The sequence below is a fragment of the Pipra filicauda genome, unplaced genomic scaffold (assembly GCF_003945595.2).
Source record: "Pipra filicauda isolate LSUMZ 115617 unplaced genomic scaffold, ASM394559v2 scaffold23_size5868930_pilon, whole genome shotgun sequence".
NCBI classification, from domain to species: domain Eukaryota; kingdom Metazoa; phylum Chordata; class Aves; order Passeriformes; family Pipridae; genus Pipra; species Pipra filicauda.
This window is the reverse complement of record NW_024104354.1, coordinates 2898994-2916301: the sequence shown is the minus strand read 5'-3', so window position 1 is coordinate 2916301 and position 17308 is coordinate 2898994. Positions and strand designations below refer to the sequence as shown.

General features: G+C 35.3%; 1 protein-coding gene across 1 annotated transcript in view; it reads left to right on the top strand.

The window, feature by feature from the left end:
* The window catches only part of AKAP7 (A-kinase anchoring protein 7), an 84769-nt gene that overhangs the window by 7619 nt on the left and 59842 nt on the right, over window positions 1–17308 (top strand). Inside the window, exons 3-5 of the mRNA XM_027751701.2 lie at window positions 547–692; window positions 5371–5507; window positions 9400–9554. Of these exons, the coding sequence (XP_027607502.1) occupies window positions 547–692; window positions 5371–5507; window positions 9400–9554 (438 nt within the window). The remainder of the gene's footprint in view (window positions 1–546; window positions 693–5370; window positions 5508–9399; window positions 9555–17308) is intronic.

Genomic DNA, 17308 nt, shown 5'->3' with positions numbered 1-17308 from the left:
TATGCTTTGGAGCAATGAGTCACAGAATGAAGACATTTCATATGTCAATTTACATTACTGTATATGAGCTTCTAAAGTGATGGCTTTTATGAGCTGTCTTTCAATATATGTATTCCCAGCATGGGGCTAGAAGTACACCTCTAATTGGACAGGGGATGTCTGCAGCCTGGTCAGCTTATGGGTATTTATCAGGCCACGTGGTGGGAGAGGGTCTGTAAAGGCTCTGTAGTTAAAGTGTAGACAATTTGCAGGGCTATTGCAGTGCAGCCTACACTGACTAAATGAAACAGTAGTTTGGAAACCACATGTCTATGTTACCAGTTTCTAAGCCCCGCTTAGAGGTGTCGGCTGTTCAAGTATGGTACTCCACTTGTAGAACTACATTAATTCAAGTTGGAGTAGGATCCCAGTCAGACAGTTCAAAGCATGGGTAGATCTGATGAGTGAGAAGAATTGCTCCGGAGGTACAATTCCTGTTGGTGTGATATTAAGAGTGTCTTTGTTTTGATATGTCTGTATGCTGAAAGTAAATTTTTTTTTCTTCAGTGCATGCAACCTCTGAAATAAATATTAAAAAGAAAAGAAAGAGGACTACTGGAAGGGAAATTGAAGAAGGCATCGAGAGGAAGAAGAAAAAGAATAAACAGTATCAGCCGAATTATTTCATTTCTCTTCCAATTACTAATCCAGAGGTGATATTCTTTGTTATACTAATTTGGTATAACCAGAATTACTTTGTTTATAAAAAGAACAGTGTTTGATATTGTGCCAAACAACTTTTTCAGGCATTTTTAAAGGAACATTAGCAGCCTATTCAAAGAGTAACTTTAGGTAACATTTTTGTGAATGAAATTGCTTATCTGGAAAAGACTAGAGGAAAAATATTTATCTTTTTATTCAGTTTGTCAGTCTTATGGATTTCACATTATTTTGACTAAAGCTGGCTGAAATTTCCCCTCTGTGCTGCTACAGTATTGCTTATTTTGTTGTTCACTTAGAATAAGAAAGAGAGACATTCCTATTTAATTTGGTAAAAAAATCTCTAGCAATATTTTTAGCTTTCTTTATATTTGGATCAATTGCTCTTTTAGCGTTGCAGTTTACAGCTTAACATTTTCCAGTAAAATTGATCATCTTATTTAAAATTCAAACAACTGTTGTTTTAGTTAGATGTTGTTCAAATGGATTCAAGAAGAGCAGAGAGTTCTTTAAGAAAATGTATTTTCTTGCAGTTAGCATGAGTCATCTCATGTAGGCAGTAAATGAGAATGATTTTTTTTTTATATGCTGCTTGTTATCTCTGGTATGTCTTTGATACCTTATGTGTCTGAAACAAGGAAAGTAGGCACATTATGTTTAAAAAGTTGAACTCAGCAGTTTAACGTCATTTATAAATTTAGTTGGTTTTTTTTAATATCAGGAGCTATCTCAGTCAAATTTTGAATTGTCCTACATCTGTACTATCTGTTCTTTAAGAAGGTAAAAGAAGATTAAGAGAATATGAAATGAAAATAAACCAAAGTAGGTTTGAAAATTACAGTGCAGTCTTTGATTCTTCAAAACTTATTATGTGAATAAAAGATTGTAAGGGCTGGGTTTGTAGGATTCAGGATACCCTGATACGAATATTGTGGGATATCTTTTGTGCCATCTTATTCTGAAATATCTTTTCTGTCTGTTCCATGACTTAACAAGTGCAAGAATAATGTAGGGGTTATATAAGCTGATAATTGAGAATTCCTGCTTGTGATTGTTATTATGTTTAAGGGCTGATTGGAAAGGTCTTATCTGTGCGTGCTTTTTTATATGTCATGTATTTTAGTCATGTATCCTTTACAAAGGTAAAGAAACAACTCTCTAAATTAAATCTCAGAGCATTTGGAAATTCCAGGACTTTGCTAGAAGGTTTTGTTTATACTTGCCTTAGAGGTACAGTCGTTCTGAAAGTAAAAAATACACGTTGAAATTTGTATAGGCAACATTAGCCAAAACTGAGACACCTGGTTCCTTGATAGCCAGAGGGAATCTGGCAATTACTGGTAGTTATTTCAGTTAGTAATGGGAGACCTTTTATTTTTTTGAAGATCTGATTTTGTTCCAGTGAAGTATTTTAGGCATTAATACTCTTCCTTCATGTTTTATGTAGTAATTTAAGGTTTACACAGAGAGACATTTTTTAATAAAGGATATTTCTGAAACATTTAATGAACTGTCCTCTTGGAAATTGAACAGTTTTCTTGTTTGAATTTTAATTATGTTTTGAATCTTCAGAAATAAAAGGTGTCGTTCCATTAATTTTGAATTTATATTGAACTTTGTGTTATTACTTGTGCAAAAATAGTTAAATGGACGATGATCATTGTATCTTTTCCTGTTCATTTGTTGGTTTGTTTTTTTTTTTAAGTTATGACTTACATGGTGTGTTATCATTTGGTAGGTTAGCCTTTCCAGGTTATCCAGTCGTGATTATAATTATAATTAATCTGTTAAATCTTTAAAGCTTACAGTCTTTATATTTACTTATTAGTAATATCCTTACATTAAGCAAAACTGTGTTATTCTATCACTGTTGTGAATAACATATTTCAAGTAATGGGAGAGGGGACTTTGAAATCAGTATTTGAGGCCTTTTTTTTGAGCATTTTTAAAAAAAATTCAGGGGGGGAACTGATATAATCTACCTACAAACATTTCTTTTAATTAAGTTAGGAAATCTTAAGTAAAAATAGTCAGCATGATAGCAGGTTTTAATAGCAATTTAAAGTTTTTATTTATGCAGTGGGTCATAACAGCATTGGAAGAGTCCTAGTTTGCTTAATTAAAATTCAGTACACTCAAATGTTAATTGCACCTTAGATTTATTAGAGAAAACAAAACAAATCTGAAGTTATAATATACATTGTGATGGCACATCTGTTCTGTTACATTTTGATCAGATAACTTCTGAGAAAACATATTAAAAAGAAATTTCTGAAATTCAGAAAAATGTACTTGAATTTTATTATTTTTTTCTTTCCAAATAGTGTTGATTATGTAGAGCATTGTCACTCAGCCAGAGAGAAAGAACATGCTCGGTCTTCTTTTTATTTTACCTGTGTCCAAAAAGCAAGTTTTTTCATAGTTTCCTCGTAGGTTCAGAAATAGCTTCTCTCTGGAACTGCCGACTGGCCATCTTTGGACTTAACCCTGTTCCAAAGCCATGTTATTCATTAGGTTTTTATTTAACTTGGTTTCTAATGGAATTTATACAGGTGTGAGCCTATCCTGGGTTTTTGTGTGTTTTCAACCTGTTGTCCAGTTTTGGACAGAAAAATTGACATCTCAGAGGTACTAATTTCATACAATGTTTTGTGCAATTGGTGCTTGGGTAAAAGAGCAAGCCTTGAAAGAACTTGCTTGTGCGGAAGACTGTAGTGTGTGTGTGGCAATTGCCTGTTGTTCTAGACCTGCCAGCTGACAAATGAGTCTCTGCATGTTTGTCAACCAGTCAACCCCTTGTAGATGGAGATAAGCCAGCATGTGTTGCTTCTTGCCCAAGCCAGAACCGAACTGTATGAGGGAGCTGCAGGTAGTTTAGGACATGAGCAGGAAGGGACCTGGAAATACTACTGAAGGAAACTATGTGGATAAGGGGATGTGGGGTATTGGCTGCTAATGTAAATGCTGAATAACATTGATCTCTTTCAGAGCTAGGATGGTTTTTACTGCTATGAGAACACAATTCCACATCTGTCTTCTGTATTTTTTCCTTTGCCAGTTCACAGGAGCAAATGAAATTTAGAAACAATAGTTGAAAATGAAATAAAAGTGTAATTAATATCATAGTCTGTTTAGTTTTTGAATTTTGTTTCTTTTTTCTTTACCAAGATAACTGCATTTACTTTAGTTTATAAACTGAAATAATTATTCAGTCAATACATCATAATTATTGGAGATTCCACTTACCAGTTCTTTGCCTAAATATGGGTTAAATTTTTCCTATATCTGAGACGATGAAAGTGCTGTTTATCCAGGATAAGGCCAATTCTGACATATGAAGGAAGATTGTCATATTAAAATATGATTTATGATAAAATGTTGGTGAAATTTTCTTCGTATGTCTTGCACTATCTAAGACACGTGGTTTTGCAGATGCTGTATCACCTTTTCTGGCAAGTGGCTTTTATCTTCTCTTCCCTAACCTCCCTAGAATTAGTTCCTTTGAGTTATAATTTAGTTATATTTTTATTACACTACTAGGTATCTATGGCACATTAGGTAAAATTCCTGCATGGCAAAACTCATCTTAAGAAATTTGGTCAGAAAAATACTGAACGCTCCCATTAGATTGTGGTTTTTTTCCCAGGAAATTTATGTGTTCCTTAGATTAACAGAGCTACCAAAATATCTCAAGGCTTTTTTTTTAATTTTTAACCTGAGAGCTACTTGTGCTGATTTTAGAGAAGTCAGTATATACTTGTGAAGCATTTGCCACTTGGTTTCTTATAAATAAACAACAAAAAAAATCAAACTGAAGTTTTCTACATGCTTGTTTTAGACTTTATGCACCAAAACTGATTTGTCTGTAATGTCTTTGTTTACGGTGCTTTAAGAAATAACTCATTTTGTCAGATGGTCAAGATTATTGTATTTGATTTAATTTTCACTAACATTTTCAAGAATTGTTGCAGGGTTTTGGTATTTTGTTTTTTAAATCACTGCAATACAACTAGCATAATGTCAAGCACAGTAAACATTTTAGATACAATTTATAGAGTATCTATAACCAAATAAATAATTTTCAATGACGAAAATGTAATTCCAGTTTTAAAGAGAAAGGCCGACAGTGTTAGAACTGAATACATCTTGTATGGAAATTTGTTGAAATACATTTGAAGAGTATATAAATTATATCAGTCTATTGGACAGTATAATCAGAATTGCAAATCGGATATCGCTACGTTATTTACTAAATATTCATTTTTTGTATGTGCCCGATCCTACAAAGATCTCTTTGTTTTTCCAGTCACTTTTCTGCACATATCAACATACAAGTTTAGCAAAGTGGGTAGAGAAATTCCTTGAAGAAGCTTTTTATTGGTCTTACTGGCAGCATAAAACTGGATAATCTTAATCTCCTTTAGTAATTTATCATACTTACGGAAGGAAACTCCTATTAATATGTGATGGGCAGTGTCCAGTCCCTCTATTCGTGCCCAGTTGGGGTTCACTCAGGTCAATTAGCACATCTTTGTCAGAGGATAAAACTTTCTTCTGCTAGAATGGTTTTTACATAAACGTTTGATTTCAGTTTGTCTGTTTTCTTGTTCACTTGCATGATGGGATACAGTAATTATAGTGGCTAACTGTTGTTTCTGTCTTTCTTCCCAGATTACTGTCAGTATTCAGGCTGTCCAAGATGCAATAATACAAAAGGATCAAAGGCTTTCCAAAGCAATGGTTCGCTCTGGCTCATTGCATGTCACCATGTTATTGATGCATTTATCCAATGAAGAAGAAATTAGCACGTAGGTATTTAGTGTTAAATTAAGTATATACTAGTATTTTTTCTGGATGTGTTCATAAAAAGAAGGGTTAACTGACACTTATTTTTTTTCAAAACGCAACCTGAAATTACAGGGTTACTGAACATTTAATTCATGTTGGTTTTAAAATGCTAATATTATTATTAGCCATTTTCATAACTTACGGTGTGTCATGAGCTCTGAACAAAGTATGCATTTTTCCCTTGTGTTTTTCTTACTGTGTGCTGAACTTGGCATACACAAATCCCATGTTTGCTAAAGTAATTATTTTAATTGATATAGGGGACACTGAACTCACTAACACGGGAATTAAAAATCTATTAAAGTGCAGATTGCACATAAGAAAGTGAAAATCCAAAATAGAATGTAGGAGCCATTTAGTAGTCAAAGGCATGCTTCTGATAAGTATGAGTATTCTGACTAAAAACATTTGACACACCTAAAGTAATGAGAGATCAGTATATCAAAATCAGTTATCTTGCTTGTTTCCTTGAATGCTATATCCTTGAGGCCTCTACTCTCCTGCGAAGATGCAAATCTGTCAGCATCTTTATCCCCAACCAGTCTGATCTAAAGGGAGAGAAACAGCCAGGAACAGAGAAAAGAAAGCAAGCAAAGGGTACTACATCTGATGGATTCCCTCCCCTCTTCACATGCCTTTTGTTTCCAGGAGGAAGCACACAAGCTTCCTCCTGCCTAGTTCATGAGCAAACTGTGATAGTACCTGAAAATTAGTGAGAACAACCACCAACTGTTTATGCGAGATTTTATTTTGAAAGGGTTTGAAGTATGAACTTTTTAAAAAGGGAATGCGAAAACATATCTCAAAGGCAAGTGTGCCTCCTCACAAGTACTTTTTAGAGTCCAAAACTGTATACCAAAACAAGTCCAAAACTGTATACCAAAACAAATATTTTCAAACTCTGGATCTTCTGCTACTCTTTGAGCTCCTTCTCAGCTTTCACTGTCTGACTGCCACTGAAGCACTGCCTTACAGAGTTCTTCTCTGCCTCTCCCAGCAGAACTCTACAGTCCAGGCACTAAGGACTGTCCTCTAGTCAGCAGCAGCAGCTTCCTCAGAGATTCACCCCTTCCCTGGCCAGATGCCTCCTATAGGTTTCTAGCTCAGCTATCCTCAGGTATTCTAGATTGCATGTTCTTTTATATGGGATTTCTTTTTATTATCATAACTGAGGGGTTTTGTCTAATCTTTTGGGAGAACTCAGAGTATAAAGCTGACTTTTCCTTTCTTTGCTCCACCAATTTTTGATACCAGGTTAATGGAAAAAACCAAGATCCAGCCTGCAAAAGAACTTGTGTGTAACGTAGGGGGAAAGTAGTCTCTCAAACAAAGCGTAGCTAGTCAATCCGGCATCTCAGAGTTCACAGATCCTTAGGTTTGGATCCATTAAGTTACTTAGATATCTACAGTTTTCTACTGTGTTTGCACAATAGTGTCTCTGTCTATACAGAAATGAAATGTGTTGAATGCTATTTGAAGTCAAAATGCGTGATAAGAATGTGCTAAACATAACATTCAATTCGGCACAAAGCCCTTTGTATGGTATTTTAGTACATACAGCTTTCACCCTGAAAATGGAATATCTGTATTCTAGACCACTCTTTCTAAGGGAATCCAGACCTGCAATTCCCATGTAAGCTTTCTAACGATTGACTGTGGTCTAGCCTTCATGAATACACTTTACATCTCTTTTTGTAGGACTGTATGAAACCAAGAATGTGAGATTTTGAAGCTAGAAAGCAAGCAAGCAAGCAAGAGTCATGACAGGATTCTCTTCAAGCAAAGGAGTTCTAATCTGTGCTAACTGTATGCATAGTCAGGTGCTAGAAATCAGGATGCCTGCCTTCGCAGTAAATATGAGATTATCATGCCAAGTTTTTCTTGCTTGATTTCTGTCAAACATTTTCTGAATCTCACCTTTTCTTTACAAATAAGAGCGCTGAAAGAATTCAGTTTGGCTTTTTTTGCCAGATTTCTTTTTCTACCAAGTAATCAAAATTAAGAACTCAGAAATTTCTAAAAAGAAACTACATGAATTTTAAGTGCTATAATATTTAAATTACAACAATATAGAAAGAAAACAAGCACTGCTCCTATAATTCTAGTTTGTATTCACTGGTAATATGCTGTTTAATTAATTTTTTTATTTCCTTTTTTCACTTTGAATCAAAATGCCTGTAACTTTTTGATATCTCTGTGAGTTAGTTGCACTGAGTGTAACTACTAGTTGAATTTGTAAATACTACTACTTGGTATGGAATAACAAGAAAATAACACTGTTCTGTTTTTTTCTATTGACTTCAGTGGAACTGTTTCTCCTTGTGCATTATTCTTACAAAGCAATTGTTAGACAATATCAAGTGATTAATATAACACAAACCCCAAGATAGTTAGAGTGAGATGACCACTATTTTTCCAAATATTTTAGCATTTGCAAGGTTATATATAAAAGAAAAAATAGAACTAAATCTTCAGTGCTACAGTGCTATACAGAAAACATAGTGCACTGTTTGAATTGATCTTTCACAGAGCTCATCGGGTAGACTTGAGCTGGTGAGTGAGTTCAGCAGCCAACCCTACAGTATGGAAATATACATCTTTGTTCAGCTGAGGAACAGAGCTTTCCATGACTCTTTGTGTACCAGTTCTTATATGTACAACATCTAGAGATGGATTTTAGATATGTGCATGATTCACAGCTTGAAAGCACACTGCAAGCTTTGACTCTGAAATATCTGTTCTTCAGTTTCATATTGTTAAATAAATCTATACATGATTATGTGCAGTAATCTGACAGGCTTAACCAGTATTAGATGGTGTTTTTGAAAGATCTTGAAATATAGCACATAGAGAAGACACAGGAACAGGCTTGTCCAACAGTGGTAAAAGGGTAGGTAAGTGACAGAGACTATGCTCAGGGTAAAATATCATTGCCAAGGAACAAGTAATGGCATTGTTGTTTAAAGTGGTTATACAGGAGCTAAAGCGCTTCTAGATTGTAGATTAAAGCCCTGTAAAAAGACCACAGCAGGACTCTTATCAATCAAGGATATTTTGTCATGTAAGCAACCTCAATGTCTTTCTTAACCTGGCCTAGGTTTCAATTAATGCATAGTTCTCGTCAAGAGTCCATCTTGTTAAACACAATGAAAACATGTGTAAAGCTGCTTGTAACTGTACAGGCTTAAATAATATAATGTAACTTACTGTAGAAATCATGATTATGGTTTTCGTCCAGCTAGGACAGAAAAAGTAAAATTACCTCATTTGAGCGTTTTAAACCTATTACTGCCATCTAGCGTTTATAAAGTCTGCATTGGTTTAGGGAAAAGATTGAATTCAGTTTTGTTGAGTAGAGTTAAAAACTCTGAGCATGTGAGAGATCTCTTAGACAATACTAAGAATGTTTATGTGTTTTTTGTTTAGCATTTGACTCGCTTCAAGTTCAGGTCAAAACAATAATTTCATGTAATTATGTAATTGTACATACACTTGATGTGGCTAATTAAAATAATTATTAAAAGGTTACCAGGCTTGTACCTGTTACTTTAGTTATTGTGGGCATGCCTCAATTCTTACAGAAAATAAGCATAAATTTAGACAGTACAGTTCTCAATTAGCTTAATTGTAGTTTCCATATAATTTTGTCATTGTATATGTAGTGTCACTGGTCACAGGTTTGATCCCCATATGGGCCGTTCACTTAAGGGTTGGACTTGATGATCCTTGTGAGTCCCTTAGAAAATAAATTGATACTGAAAAAAACTTTATTACATTTTTTGATATGATGATTAATAGCAATGTTAATAGTATAAATATATTTGACATAGATATTTTCTTTCCTCTTGACAGAGCAGTTGATGCTCTTTCAGAGAGCAAGGTTTTTCTAGAAGATATCCTGAGAGGAAAAAGAGTGGATTTGTCTTTTCAAGGAATTGATCACTTCAAAAATCAAGTTGGATTTGTGAAGTTGGTAGAAAATACAACTATACTTATGGAAATAGCAGGTACAATTTGTCAGTTTAGTTTAAGTGCTTTGATGACTTTTAGATAACTGAGAATGGAGCACAAAGATAAGTTGGTGCTAATTTAGCCAATAATAATTTTACAATGGTAAAGACTACGTAACGAATTTCCTAGCAAACTTGGCTTAGTTCAAAAGAATATTAATGAATTACAGACAGTACTGTCTTCCGATATCTTTATATTTCAATATGTAAAAACCAGGGTACAGATTTGTAGATGGGATGTAAAGACTCTATGCTACCTTGTTTTGGTCCAATTTTTTTATCTGCTTATGAGTCTATACTTAAACAATGCTGTTTACAGATATTTAATAAAAATTCTCAGAGAACAGTACTGTCTGTAATTCATTGTTGTCCTTTAAAACTATCCCAGCAATTCCAGCTATTCCCTGGAAAGACTCTTTTAAAGAGTTTTTCAGTATTGATGAATTATCTTTTGTGCTCTGAGGAATGTAAGGTCACACCATTTTTTAATAGTGCAAAAACCCATATAGGACATTTTGCAGAGTAGCAAAGACTGCTGCTGTAGCACTACGTCTTTGCAGTCCAATACAGAGGAAAAATGAAAAAAAGTATTTATTAATAAAGTGTTTTCTGTAGCAATTCATTAGTTTCATTTCTGCAGTGCCTTTTGAAAACATTTAGTATTTTTTAACTTACATTTTAAAGGAAGATTGAATAGAAGAGTCTGACCTTTTCAGCTTACCAAATTGCTTATGCTGTTATTGGGCAATGCTTTATTATTTTATGCAGTGCTTGATAGGGAAATATTTCTAATGTTCAATATGGTAGAAATTGAACAGTTCTTACAGTTCCAGAAAGGCTTCAGTGGTCAAATAATCCCATGCTTACTTCAAAGATTGAATCTACCAAGTATTTCTTCAGTTATTGGATTATATGCTTCCTCATCCTTGTCTTTCAGTTTGTGTTTAGATTTCTTTTACAGGTGACAGAATGGTATCTGTCCTGTTTTATAAACAGTTAGATAATTAATAAGCTGTATTCCCTTTCAGTACTTTTTGTGAGAGTAGGTGAATGGTTTCTGTTAGTGACAGTAACCTTTGATTTTGAGAAGTTAATAGTTAAGAACTCCAAAATTAATTAAGTTGGTAAACATGGAGAGACAAATATTTTTTAACTGTAGAAAATAAAGGAATTTGTTATGATTGATTTTCTACACAGATTAGTGACCCAGGTTTTGGTCAGAATTAGACATGTAGAGATGAGATTGGAGGTCGACCTTTGTTTTTCAGTTTGACAAGCCATCCTAGTAGACAAATTCATAGTACAGTTGAATTTAGCAAACAAGCAAACCTATGTTTTCTTTGTGAAGCATACCTACTGATACTCATTGGTGAGCTTCTTTGTATAAGCTTTCTTTGCTTATATTAGAACTACAGCTGTATTTTATTACCTTCTCCTAATACTGCTGTTTATTAAAAATGTTTCTTATTTCAGTGCTTACATTTTCCAACCTCATGGATAGTTTCTTGGCCTTAGGGCTGTCGTTCTGTGTGTACACTTATACAGCGATGTTTGTTTTTTCTGAATTCAGTTCTGAAAAAGGGTAGAGAGATGAACTTTACCAGAAGAAAATGGGAAAATAAATGAAAATGTTTAATGTGTATGACTTCACTTTTAATGTTTCTTAAAGACTGTCGTAAATGTAACTTTTGAATTGCTACTGATTTCAGAGTATCTTTTTGTGCCTTCTTGAAATGCTAATATTCCTTCTCTGAAGGTAACCTATAATTCATGAAAGTAAATTCAGTTTTTGTATTGATGCTTGTGCCAGAAAAAAAGTAATTTAGCTCTGTAATTGTGTATCACAACATTATAGAAGTATATTTCAATTACGTATGAAATCAGTGGAAAGGCCAGGTACGACTAAGAAAAAAACTAATACATTAAGTAGCTTCTATGTATGTGTTTATTGTATTAAATTGCAAAGAATTTTATGTAAAAATAATGATCAAAATAGGTAATTTATTATTACACAGATGTCCTTCAGGGCAGTGCAGTTTGGAATATGAAATAATACTAAACAAAAGAATCCATGTGAACTCCTTAGAACCGATGAGGTAAACAAGAGAGTCTTTAGAATTCTCCCACTCCTCCAAGCATATCACATGTATAATTCCTTTAATGTAAGAGTACAGGTAGTGAGCTAATTAAAAGACAGTTTAATTTGCATGCAGTGTTTACAAAACATTAGCAGACAATTCTCTAAAGGCCAAACCTACTGCAGGTGTTGCATTCTGGTGAAAAGACCACATACTTTCTGGGCTGTACTTGACACATTAAATATACCTTCTGATATAAAGAATCATATTAGCAGAAATTTGCTGTTGAGGTTTTCTTTAATACATTTAATATATTAATTCAAAACAGGCTGTATGTCAAGTTATTTCTGTTCTGTGGATAGTAACCTGAATACACAATTTTAGAGAGACAGCTACAAGAGAGAATATTGGAAACTCTTTTCTGCTGGGCTGCTGTTGTGAGGATCTGTGTGAAGACTGCTATCAGCTCTTAGTACATACTGCTGTGAGGCCATATATGTTTGACAGATTTACCTGTCACAAGTTTATTCTGGTTCCTAGTCCAGCTTGCCTGTGTTATAACTTGTGTCCCTTGAAAACTGCTATTTTAAAGCTGATACTGGCAGAAAGACATGAAAAACACCAGTATTGCCTGCAGGATCCTACTCATTCTGTTGTGGTCCATAGAACAGTAAAAAGAGATCACTTATGCAGCTGGTTTGATTTTTTACAAAACCTCAGTTTAGTTTATTAAAGAACTACTGTTTTGCTACTTAAAGATTATGTGTGGTTTCTGCTATGCTCTAAAGTGAATTTTGACTTCATGTGTTATTTTGTGTTGTACATGAATGTTGAAGGAGAAATACTGATAACACAAGCAATAGAAAATACATTAAGTTAAATCAGTTGCTTGTAGGAGCCCATTTAGTTCCATAAGTTATATGGGAAATTGTTCAATAGTAATAACATCTGAATGTGGTAAGAGCATGCCTGCTAATACCAGTGTAAATCTAAGTTTGCCAGAGACAAAAGTCCAGGAAAAGGAGAGCTAGTGTGAGTTAAAATACATTAGCATAATTTAATTATCTACCAGGAATAGTGCTAAAGTGTACTGACAGAAATTTGAGGAGTATTTTAGTCACTCTTTGTCCAAGTCTCTTTAGAAATGCTGTGCTATCAGTGACATATGCTCTTACAGGACTTTTTAAAAAACTCTTAATTTCCTTAATTTAATGCTTTGCTACACTACACAATATTTGAAGGACTGTTGTGGTTTAATTCCAGCTGTCAGCTAAGCCCCACACAGCCACTTGCTCATGCTTCTCTGGTGGGATGGGGGAGAGAATCTGAATAGTAAAAGTGAGAAAATTTGTGGGTTGAGATAAAGACTGTTTAGTAGGTAAAGCAAAAGCTACACACTCAAGCAATAAACCAAGGAATTCATTCACCACTTCCCAGGTACAGGCAGGTGTTCAGCCATCTCCAGGAAAGCAGGGCTCCTTCATGCATTATGGGGACTCGGGAAGACAAGTGCCGTTACTCTGAACGTCCCCCCCTTCCTTCTTCTTCCCCCAGCTCTAAATATGCTGAGTATGACATCATATGGTATGGAATATTCTGTTGTTCAGCTGGGGTCAGCTGCCCTGGCTGTGTCCCCTCCCAGCTCCTTGTGCTGGGGTGGGGTGAGAAGCAGAAAAGGCCTTGTCTCTGTGCAAGTGCTGCTCAGCAGTAACTGGAATACACAGTCCCATACTAGCTACTGTGAAGAAGATTAACTTTACCCAAGCCAAAACCACCACAAGTACTAAGTGAATTTGGAAAAAGTAATGAATTGTTTGGCTTCAATATTAATTTTGATAATTATATTGTAAATGCCATTTGAAGGTGATAGAAGTGAATAAGTGAATCCTGTTTTTTACCTGCAGGATTTGCAGATTTTGATTTTATGGATTAATGATACATGTTATTGTCTGACCATGAGAGGGAGCTTCTATTTCATGAGCAGAAAAGTTACTCTTCTGTTGCTACATATAAATATTTCATTTGCTTTTGGTCCTTTGTTTTTATGAAATGTTGATTTGTTGGCTTGAATATTTTAATAAGAGTTAGGACCATACTAAACTGGCACGCAGTAGACCTTAGTCATTTCCTTTAACTTCAGTTTTATATGAATGACATTTAGTTTAATCTCACTAAATTGATTTCCCAACAGTCCACAATAGAGAGAGAAATGGAAAGCGAGTCATACTGCCCATCTTCTTCTCTAGGTACATTACAGCTTTACTTGGGCGTAAGCTTACACTGCCACCATACCAAAGCAATCCAACCCCTTCTGTTGTGCTGAGGAATTGTGCAGCCACATGGTGAATTCAGCTGTGGTTAAATTAACATTTTTACCTTTGCCAGCTAATTTTTAACTTGTTCACTTTGTCAGTGCAGTTTACTGTGTAGCTACATGATTGTCAGCACAAAAGATAGGAGCAGTGGCAGGCATGGGGCTGGAGAGGAACGGTGTATTTTGACAAGGATAGTACTTCGTGAGCTTCTTTAAAGATTACAAACCCACACATTTAGCATCTATTTTAGGGTGAATTACATTGCCTTGACTATAGACAGCCCAGGGAAATAGTTTAATTCAGTTAATTTAGTTCACTTTAGTTATAGATGGCTGAAGCTAAGATAAATGAATTTTGCATTTTGTCAGTTATTCTTAAGTCATTTAACATGATGAAAAAATTGGGAACTCAAAGCTATTGTAATTTTCCATTAAAACAATTGATTTGCACAAAGTGAACAAAAAGCTGCTAGTCCAAATTGCTAACAGTTACATTGAAAATGTACTGCTGTGACAGGTTTTCTTCCCGTCCATGTGCCATTGGTTTAGTTCCTACTAATGTGTTTAGCTGAACTCTACTGGGCTGTGTAGAAACTTGATTCATCCACAGCAAGAAGAGAAGCACGCTCCAAAGTTGGAAGTGGCAGTGTTCTGCAGTCTCAAGAATATTATTATGTCATTAAATACATACATGCTGTATTCTGTGTTTAAGATAAACAGCAGAAAAAAATCCTAAGGATTCTTTTGTTGATTTCATTACAAGAACCAAAACACCTTCCTGCTGATAGCACTTACTTACTTAAAGGACTGGTTCCAACAGACCTAAGCATTATTCATGCCTTTTGCTTCCTGCATGCAACCTTTTCTAATTCAGCTTTGCGTTACATGACAGTTTTCTTTGTTTTAGGCCCCATGACTAGACAAATGCCAACAACAGGAGCAAACATTTTAGTGAAAATGAACACTCACTATTCCTTAGTATAAAACCAGTTAGTTTTATGAGTTTGTACTTCCAGTGGGTAAATTAGTAAATACAGTTTGCTCTGGAGCCTGACATTTGATCAGTTGCATGAGAATATTAAGTGCTGTGCTCTTGCCAAATCTCTTAGCTCACCTTTTTTGCGTGTCATGTGCCAAGCAGAAGAGGATAAAGCAGATATGGAAGAGCAGTAGGCTGGGACAGGGGCCTGGCTTTGGCATGCTGGATTGCAGTGACTCTCCCACCCTTTGACTCTACTGCTCTTCACCCATAATTTTAAGATTTTTATTAAGACTGTGGGAGGAGTCAAAAAGATTTTTTTCAGTTTGCTAAGAAAAATGTGATTTGACTGTATATTGGTATTTTCAGCAGGATACCAGGAGGGCAGACACAAGAATAAGGGTTTATTAGAAGGGAAGTCAGGGTAGCAGGAATAAGTAGAGGATCTGTTTGTAAGACAAGGAGAAAGTAAATCTTGGGGGAGGATTTTGGCATTTACTGATCCAATGAATGAGCACATCTTTCTTCTATATACCTGTGTGGCGATGGAGAGAAACAGAACAAAGTGCACATACTCCTGGTGTGTGTTTGAAGTAACAGTGTAGCTCACTGATATATGATAGTGCTATGGTACAGTGACAGCTCACTGTAGAAAAGCCTAACTAATATATAACCAAGTAGTAGTGGAAAAACTATTGGGAAATTGGCTTGACTCTGGTTTACCTTTTGGCACATCTCTTAAAAAAACCTAAGAACTTAATAATTTTAATATGCTTTAAACTGGTAGTTATCACTGTAAGTTATCTGTGCTCAGCTTTTCTTCAGTTCCAAGTGTAAAGTTGAAAAAATTTTCAATGAAGAGACAGAATACTCTTTCTAATTTTTAAGGCTTTTAATTGAAGGAACATGGTTTAGAAAGCAGAAATTAATAGTCTGGAAGAAAACATACAATTTTCGATATCTAATGAAATCTTGGAATAGAAGATGGCTATTTCTATTATGGAATATGGCTCAATATGCAATTTTTCACTGAATCATTCTGTATTGATCTAGCTGTTGAATTTTTGAGCCTTTCCAGTATATAGTGGTTCTGAGTAAGCTTCATATGTCAAATTTCCATTCTAATTATGGGGAAAGAGTTGTCTAATGGATTCAGCTGCATCCAGTATAAGAGAGACAGATTACATTCAGTAATTTTGGCATTTTAAAAATAAGGTACAAAATGGTATTGTAGAGTACTTCAAAGTACATGAAAGATAGTCTGAAAGCTGTCCAAAAATTTGTTCCAGGAAGTCACTGAGCTTGTAAAAATAGCTTTAATGTTTCTAGGGTATACTTTGAAGCTACAAACATTGGTCAGCCTGAGGCTACTAAAGGAAAACAGATCTTGTTTGATTTTTCAGTCTAGGTAGTAATGATAATGTCTGGAGAAAAGATGGGAGGTCCTCATTTGTTAAGACCCATGGACATGGTCTGTCTATGTTTCTTGTCAATGGCCTCTAATTTGTTTCAGTTCAGGCAATACCCATCATAAACTTTAACTTTTGTGTATTTGCTTGTCTCCAAATCCACTTCTGTGCTCTCCCACAAACCTGGAACTTTGTCTTGCCCACAGCATCCATGTGTCCTTCCCAGTTTTTTTTTAATCCCTTCTTGTAGCCACTTCTTCAAAGAGCTGTGTGGATATTAATGACATTACATTATCTTTTAACCTTCCTGTGCTCTCAGGAAAACACTTCTCTTTGTTTCTTTTTTCCCCTGCATCTATTCAGATTTCTGATTTTGCTAATCATGTTTGTAAGTCACCTTAACCAGTAAAATGTCATGTTTTCCATACATGTCTAATTCTGAAAAACTGGGGCTATCTGTACTACCAGCAAGTGTGCCCAATGTCTTGAGCCTGTGATGTTTAATACGTCTGTGCCCTGGCAAAGCTGTGGGAGGAGTCTGATGACCAAGAGAATGTGTATGGACACGGACACACACACACACACACACACACACACGTAAATCTGTTACACTTAAAACTGCAGTCTCTCTCTGAAGTTGTTTTCTCTCCTCTGACCCGGCTTCTCATTATGTTTTTTTCTTGATAAGAACTGCCAGGTACGAAAGAAAGAGGAATTTGGAAAGATAAATAGAGCAGATATCAAACAAAGCTATTTAGCCCAAAAGGAAGATGATCAGGCCACAGGGTTGCTGTTCAGCAGTGTAAAGTGTAGATGCCCAGCTGTCCCACCCAATGTCCCACCCACCCACAGTGCCGTATGGTCGATCTGCCCTGTTGAGAACCCCGGGCGTACAGTCCCGTGATCAGATGCACATTGGCAAACCTCTGTTCTGATACTAAGCTCTTACTGGACTTAGGGCACCCAGAGAG